The 7,171-nt window shown below is 66.2% G+C and overlaps 3 protein-coding genes across 3 annotated transcripts; all 3 read left to right on the plus strand.

Moving 5' to 3' along the window:
* Window positions 1-196: 196 nt before the first annotated feature.
* Window positions 197-656, plus strand: EMIHUDRAFT_223341 (hypothetical protein; the record flags this gene model as incomplete). Its single annotated transcript, XM_005792175.1, has 2 exons — window positions 197-541; window positions 630-656. The coding sequence occupies 2 exons, from the start codon at window positions 197-199 to the stop codon at window positions 654-656; spliced, it is 372 nt and encodes a 123-aa protein (XP_005792232.1).
* Window positions 657-929: 273 nt separating this feature from the next.
* On the plus strand, window positions 930-4,049 carry EMIHUDRAFT_454391 (hypothetical protein; the record flags this gene model as incomplete). The annotated part of the gene is made up of 9 exons (XM_005792176.1): window positions 930-995; window positions 1,111-1,395; window positions 1,591-1,635; window positions 1,998-2,055; window positions 2,257-2,276; window positions 2,372-2,471; window positions 3,164-3,221; window positions 3,589-3,703; window positions 3,951-4,049. 9 exons carry the CDS (start codon window positions 930-932, stop codon window positions 4,047-4,049), a joined length of 846 nt encoding a protein of 281 aa, XP_005792233.1.
* Window positions 4,050-5,361: 1,312 nt separating this feature from the next.
* On the plus strand, window positions 5,362-5,801 carry EMIHUDRAFT_223343 (hypothetical protein; the record flags this gene model as incomplete). The annotated part of the gene is made up of 3 exons (XM_005792177.1): window positions 5,362-5,375; window positions 5,482-5,626; window positions 5,793-5,801. 3 exons carry the CDS (start codon window positions 5,362-5,364, stop codon window positions 5,799-5,801), a joined length of 168 nt encoding a protein of 55 aa, XP_005792234.1.
* Between the last annotated feature and the right edge of the window lie 1,370 nt (window positions 5,802-7,171).

The following is a 7,171-nucleotide window of genomic DNA, read 5'->3' on the forward strand; positions in this document are numbered from 1 at the left end:
GGATAAACAGAGAGGAGAACCAGAGAGTGGAGTCCGGGAGAGGAAAGGATAGAGAAGGTGAGCAGGAGAGGAAGTAGAAGAGGGAGAAGGAGCAGGTCAGGTAGGAGTAAACGTGGAGGTCTTGGAATAGAAAAGAGTGGTACATATAACCTAATCATCAAAAGGGAGGGGGGTGGAGTAGTACGTCGGGGGCGGCATGGAGGGGGAGAGGAAGAGCAAGGGCGAGAGAGGGCAAGGGACCGGGCGCTGGCATACCAGGGGGGGCAGGGTGGTGGGCGGCGACCGCCGCATACCGTCCTACGGCGGGGACTATCGCTACGCCAGGGAAGACAAGGGCGTCGAAGTGCAGCTGCTGCTGTTCGAGTCGTTCGGCGGGTTCGCGAGGGGGGTCCGTGAGATCCTCCGGAAGGCGGCGGACGTGCTACAGAACAAGCTGACGCGGGCCCAGTACCTCGATGAGGCGACTTGGACCACCAAGAGCTGGCTGGGGCTGCAGAGGCAGCGCATCTCAGTCGTTCTTCACACGGCCATCGCAGAGCAGGTCGTGAATGAGCTTGCCTGTGGGCTGTGGCGGGGGTGGGCGGGTGCACGGAGCTAAGTGCCTCGCCACCCTCGCAGGAGTCGCTTAGGCGGCTCCCGTGGTGTACCTGTGTTAGTGCCAGTGCGCGCCAGTCCCGTGCCCAGTGTTGTGCGAGGGAGTTTCCTTGTAAAATTCTTCGCCCCGCCCGCCCGCCGCGCCGCGCCACCGCCCGGTGATTATTAATTATTAATTACTTAATTTATAAATAATAATCGCCTTACCCACCGTCGCGCCGCCTCGCCCCTTCTTGCGTCGCCCGCTCCCTCACCGCGCCGCCGTCTCCCAGCGCAAATTCTTTCTCTCTATGAAAAAGAATTCAAGGTGCCAAATCTGAGTTTGGGCCATTACAATGGCCTGGGGCAAACCGCCTCCGCAGCCGGCGGCCGCCGTCGTGCCGAGCATGAGCTTATCCGACGTGCGCATCCCGCTTCGCGCCGCGCGCCGCTGCCCGCGCACTCCACACGCCGCCGCGGCCGCGCGCGCCCGCACGACCGCCGCTCCGCTCACGCCGCTCCCGCATGTGCCTGCAGCTGCTGTCGGACGAGTGGGTGCTTCAGTGGGTGGGCGGGCTGTTCGTGCTGCAGTTTGGCTGGATGGCCCTCCTCTACGTCGTCCCGTCGCCCATGTCGTCCGATGTCGGCATGGCGGCTCACCAGCTGACGGCGGCGGTGCCGTTTGCGTACGCCGCCTACCACGGCACGCGGCTGTGGTACTTTGACGAGCAGCACGCGGCGCTGGGCGCCGACGCGCGCGGCCGCCTCTACGCCGCCTCCGAGGACGCCTTCTCCCTCGCTCGCTTCATGTTTGGGATGCAGGTCTGCTCGAGCCCCTTCCCGCGGAACCTTCCCGGAACCTTCCCTGAGCCTTCATGTTTGGGATTCAGGTCCGCCGGCCCGCTGTAGCACTCCCGGGCCTTCCCGGAACCTTCCCGGAGCCCGCCGAGACGCCCCCGAGACGCCTCCAGCTCCCCTTCCCGAGACGGCTCCCGGCGCGGTGCCTCGCTCCGGTAGGTCTTCGACCTGTTGGTGACCCTGATCGTACCGTCGCTGCGCAAGGCGCGCACCGAGGAGGACCCCCCTTCCAAACACGGACCCTCCCTCCCCGGGGACTCGCCCCGGAGCGATCGCAGAGCGGTCGCCTCCCGCCCGCTCCGCGCCCAACACCGGATTCCTGTGGCCAGTGTGAAGCTGTGACGGTGTGAAGCTATGAGTGCCTCGGCTGGCTCTGAGTGCGTGTGTCTCCAGCAGGCGGAGCACTTGGTCCACCACGGGATGACCCTCCACCTCATAGTACCCGAACCCATCCCCTACCCCCACGGTACCGAACCCACAGGCGGAGCACTTGGTCCACCACGGGATGACCCTCCACCTCATAGTACCCGAACCCATCCCCTACCCCCACGGTACCGAACCCACAGGCGGAGCACTTGGTCCACCACGGGATGACCCTCCTCACCGCGCTGTGTGGCCTCTCGGGCCCGCTCCTCCTCTCCCCGCGGCTGCTGTGAACGGCGTCTCCTCACACCTGCAGCTGTGAACAGGCACCCTCCAGGAGGAGGAGGGCGTCTCGCTGTGAACGGCGTCTCCTCACACCTCCAGCTGTGAACAGGCACCCTCCAGGAGGAGGAGGGCGTCTCGCTGTGAACGGCGTCTCTTCACACCTCCAGCTGTGAACAGGCCCGTTTCTCATGTACCAGGCGCCTCATGAGTAGTTCGGACTCAGTTCGGACTCAAAGAGCGATGGAGACAGCGCCAAAGGCCGGCCACACACGTCCCGCCCCTCCTGCGCCAGGCCGCATTCTTCTTCGGCTTCGTCGAGGTCTCGTCGCTGCCGCTCGTGTTTGTTGACCTCTTCCGCCAGTTCCCGCGGCTGCACGAGGGGTCGCCCGCAGGCACACGAGATTGCACGAGATTGCACGAGATTGCACGAGATTGCACGAGGGGTCGCCCGCAGGCACACGAGATTGCACGAGATTGCACGAGATTGCACGAGATTGCACGAGGGCTCGCCCGCAGGCACACGAGATTGCACGAGATTGCACGAGATTGCACGAGATTGCACGAGGGGTCGCCCGCAGGCACACGAGATTGCACGAGATTGCACGAGATTGCACGAGATTGCACGAGGGGTCGCCCGCAGGCACACGAGATTGCACGAGATTGCACGAGATTGCACGAGATTGCACGAGGGGTCGCCCGCAGGCACACGAGATTGCACGAGATTGCACGAGATTGCACGAGATTGCACGAGGGGTCGCCCGCAGGCACACTCGCTCACCCACTCGCACCGGGCCTCGCACTTGGAATGCCGTGCCAGCTCCTGTCGCGTAGACGTGGAGACGCGAGGGACCAGCCCGGCCCTTGCCCCACACCACCTCCACCGTGTGTGGGGAGAAGTTTACCTCACCTTACCGCCCGCAGACCACGAGACGGCCCGAACCCTAGCTCTAACCGCAACCCTGACCCCAACCCTAGCCCTAACCCTAGCTCTAACCCTAGCCCTAACCCCAAACCTAACCCTGACCCCAACCCCAACCCTAACCCTGACCGCAACCCTGACCCCAGCCCTGACCCTCGCCCGCAGGCCATTCGGTCAACGAGACGGTGCGGGTCGCCTTCGCCCTCTCGTTCCTCCTGATTCGGTGCGTCCTCCGGCCGAGAGGCAGCAGAGAGGCAGCAGAGAGGCAGCAGAGAGGCAGCAGAGAGGCAGCAGAGAGGCAGCAGAGAGGCGGCCGAGATGCAGCAGAGAGGCAGCAGAGAGGCAGCAGAGAGGCAGCAGAGAGGCAGCAGAGAGGCAGCAGAGAGGCAGCAGAGAGGCAGCAGGGAGGCAGCCGGGAGGCAGCAGGGAGGTAGCCGGGAGGTAGCCGGGAGGTAGCAGCTCGGTCGCCGCTGGCCGAGAAGCACCGGCGGTTGCTGCAGCAAGCCGAGAGCGTGCGTGCGTGGCGTGGCACGCCTCGTGCTAGGTGCAACCTCGTGCAATCTCGTGCAATCTCGTGCAATCTCTGCTAGGTGCGTCCTCTGGCCGCTGGCGGTGCTGCAGCTGCTGCGTGACCTGTACGCGGTGTGGGCGGCGGGCGAACTGGAGGGGCAGCTGCAGATGGCTACCTTCTGCGTCACCTGCTCGGCGCTCCCCGCCCACACCGCGCTCCCCGCCACCCCGCCACCGCCCCCACCGCCCCCTCCACCGCCGCCCCCACCGCCGCCCCCACTGCCGCGTTGCCGCCGCCGTGTCCGCTTCGCCCTACACGCCGCCGGCCTTTCCTCGCCGCCGCCCTCGCCGCCGCCCCTCGCCGCCGCCCCTCGCCGCTGCCAGCTCTGCTGGGGGCGAGAGAGCATTGGCCGATCGTCGGCCAACCACGGCGCGCCCTTAGGTGCTAACCTTCCTGCAGCTGTACTGGGGCGGCAAGATCGTGCGCGCTCTGCTGAAGATGCTCGCAGGCGACAGCAGCGGCCGCGAGAAGGAAGCGTAGAAGGACGCGTAGAGCAGCGCGGGCGGGCGGGCAGAGGCGGGGATCGGTTTTGGCCGTCGGCAAGGGCCGTCTGGTCGATCGACTCCCTCCGCCGTCTCCGGTTTTGTTTTGTACTCCTCCTGCGGCGTGTGCGCGTTGTGCCGCCGCTGGGCGCCGCCGCCGGCCGGTCGGAGAGTCGGGTAGGCGGCAGGTACTACTGGTAGAGGCGGAGAGTGGGTGGTCTCTTGCGTGGGTGAGCCGGGGGGGGGGGGGGGGCACGGGCAGGGGGGAGGTACAGGCTACTGCCACAGTTCACCTGTGCCGGTCTGCGCGCCCAACACCTTCAGGGCTGTCGTGTCCTCGTCGTGTGTTTCGCGTCGGCCGGTCAGTTGTGCTGTTTCGAACACAAACACCGACAAGTGCGGTCTGCCGCGAGGGCGAAATCTGCCCTGGTGAAGAGAGCTGAGCCTGAGCGCTGAGCCTGAGGCCTGAGACCTGAGAGCTGAGTTACGGCTCTAGGCCGGTCGCTCCCCCGTCTTTGGGCCCTGTTGAGTCTCGTTCCGGAAAGGTCAGGCTGGTATTGCCTGGCTACGCGACCATCGAGATCGACCTGAAGCACGAGAAGGCCGCGCGGGCGACCGCGAGTCGGTGCAGGCGGCGGAGCGCTCGTAGTCGTACGTCGAGCGCACCGCGCTGAAGAATAAGGATCCCACCAAGGAGCAGCTCGCGGCTCGAGCTGCGACGGTGTATCATTCACTTTATGCCACCGTTGCATATCCGGATGTGCAACGGTGGCATAAAGTGAATGATACACCGTCGCAAAACTGCATTCCTGGGTCGTGCGGAGATGCATCCGGTTTGGGTACTCCCTTAGTGTAGGTAAACCATAAAAGTAGGTTTGAATTCGTCCACGTAAGGCTTGGTGAGTGGTTGGGGTGGCCTCAGGCATCCCCAAGGGAGCCGCTGCGGTGCCATATAAGCAGCTTAGTGATTGTCGAGACTTTAAAGTATTCGTGTGAAGATATCGCAAACAGGACAGACGCTACTATGGTCACCAGTAAACCATAATTCGACTTTGAGGGATCATATCTCAAAAAGCCGGGAGACAGCATAGCCTTATTATTGCATATTATGCCACATAAGGTCAAACTTGACCCCACAAGCATCAAGAACCCGATGCTCCGGCTCGACTGTGCCGGCACACTGCCTCCTCGCGCCGGCTGCTAGCTAGGCCGGTCGCTCCCCCGTCTTTGGGTCCTGTTGAGTCGTTCCGGAAGTTGAAGTTGACGCATCACAAAGGACCGAAATCCAACCCTGCCAACAAAGCGAGCCCATGTGGGACGCGAGGTCTTGCTCCACCTTCTCGGCGCTCGCGTCGCCTAACCTGAGAGCCTCGGCCGCCATGCCGGGGCACATCTTGACCGGAGCCGGTCACATGTCCATCGTGCCCAAGGCGGGGCACGGTCGACTCGACCGCGGCCGATGGCACCGGCCCAACGGCCGACCAAGATTTTACGCCTCCGAACGCCGGGCCGGTGAGGTGGCGAGTCGGGCGACACGGAAAATCGGAGGCTGACAACGACTTTTTGAGGCCATCGGTTTGAGGTCTGCAGACATTTTCTGGATGATCTCGCATTTCCCGAGGCGTAATCGCAGTTCCAGACGGCCCAGCAGGTGGGCGCTGCAGGCGAGCCGCCTCACATCCTTCGCCCCCCCGTCGCTCACGCTGCCTCTGAAGCACCGGACCGCCCCCCCCGCGCCCAGGCGGCCTAGCTGCCGCGGGCTCCACCCACGCGGGCCACCATCAGCGCCGCCCGACGGCTCAGAACCTCTCTCTTTAGGTCCCACAAAGGCGGCGAGCGAGCGGCGAGGCAGATGAATCGAGCTCTGGACGCATGCCGCGAGAGCTGTGAGGGTCGCAGCTCGGCCTCCATCTCGCCCGGCGGTGGCGCGTCGGCTTGCCGGTTCACGGGGGTCACTGCCCCTAGGTGCCGCCTCGCCTCACCTCTATGCACCCTTCACCCTCTAGCGCCTCACCCTGCCGGTGCCGTGTGGTAGTGGCGGTGTCAGCCATGCTGGACCGGCGGCAGCGAGGACGACGGGCGTGGCTGCGGCGACAACGGCGGCTTGGCCCGTGACGGCGACGGCGCTGACGGCAGAGCAGCTGCGGCCGGCACGGGCGGGTGCGGCCGAGCAGCGCGGCGCTCACAGCAAGCGGCCGGTGTGGCGGCGGCGACGGCGCCGCGCGAGGAAGCGGTGGCGCAGCCGCGCATGACAGGTCCGGCGCGTGTCGAGCAGCGAGGTGGTGCGCCGCGCTGCCGACGCGCCCCCAGGCCGGAGGCGGCCGCCGCGTGCCGAGCCGCCGGCTGTTGGTGCTTACAGTCTGTGGCGGCGGCGCCGCCGCCGTGGAGCGAGGCAGCGGCGGCGGCGGCGGCGGCGGCGGCGGCGGCGGCGGCGGCGGCGGTGGATGCGGCGGCTGCACGTTGTGCCTCGAGGCGTCGCTCGTGGCGCTGGTGCGGCGCGTGGCTGGCGGACGAGGTTGCGCGCGCACGGCGCTCGAGGGTGTAGTCACGTCCCTCGGCTCTCGCCACCGCTGTCGCCGCGCGCTCCGCGTTCGTTGTCGCCGGCGCTGCCCACCTCGAGCCACTGCGGCCACTGCCGCGCGACGTTGCGCCGCGCCACGCTGGCCGTCGCTCTCTCGACGTTGTGGAGGAGGCTCTGTCCCACGTCGAGAGGAGGCGTTCCCGCGGTGATATTGACCCAGCTCTGTTGTCTCTAGGCTGCGTCGGCACGGGAGGCGCTGCGGGCGGGGAGGTGGAGCGGGCTGCGGAGCGGCAGATTAGTGGCAGTGGCGACGGGCGGGGCGGCAGCGGGCAGGGTGGCGAGTGCGACGTTGGAGAGGCGGGGCTGGGGAGGCTGGTGCCGGTGCCATTACAGGCGGTGCAGGTGCGGTGTGCTACTGTAGTGCTCGCTCACCGGAGCGAGCGCGGCGCTCGGACCGTCCTGGCAAGGGCCGCTGACCAGGACGGTCGCCAGGAGTCGGCTTGCACCGCGAGAGCGGCGAGGCGGGGGGAGAGGCCTGGTGAGGGTGTCAACGGTGGTGCGTGTGTTAGTTACAAGTTAGGGTGAGGCGGGGGGGGCGG

Source organism: Emiliania huxleyi (assembly GCF_000372725.1).
Source record: "Emiliania huxleyi CCMP1516 unplaced genomic scaffold EMIHUscaffold_109, whole genome shotgun sequence".
Taxonomy (NCBI): Eukaryota; Haptophyta; order Isochrysidales; family Noelaerhabdaceae; genus Emiliania; species Emiliania huxleyi.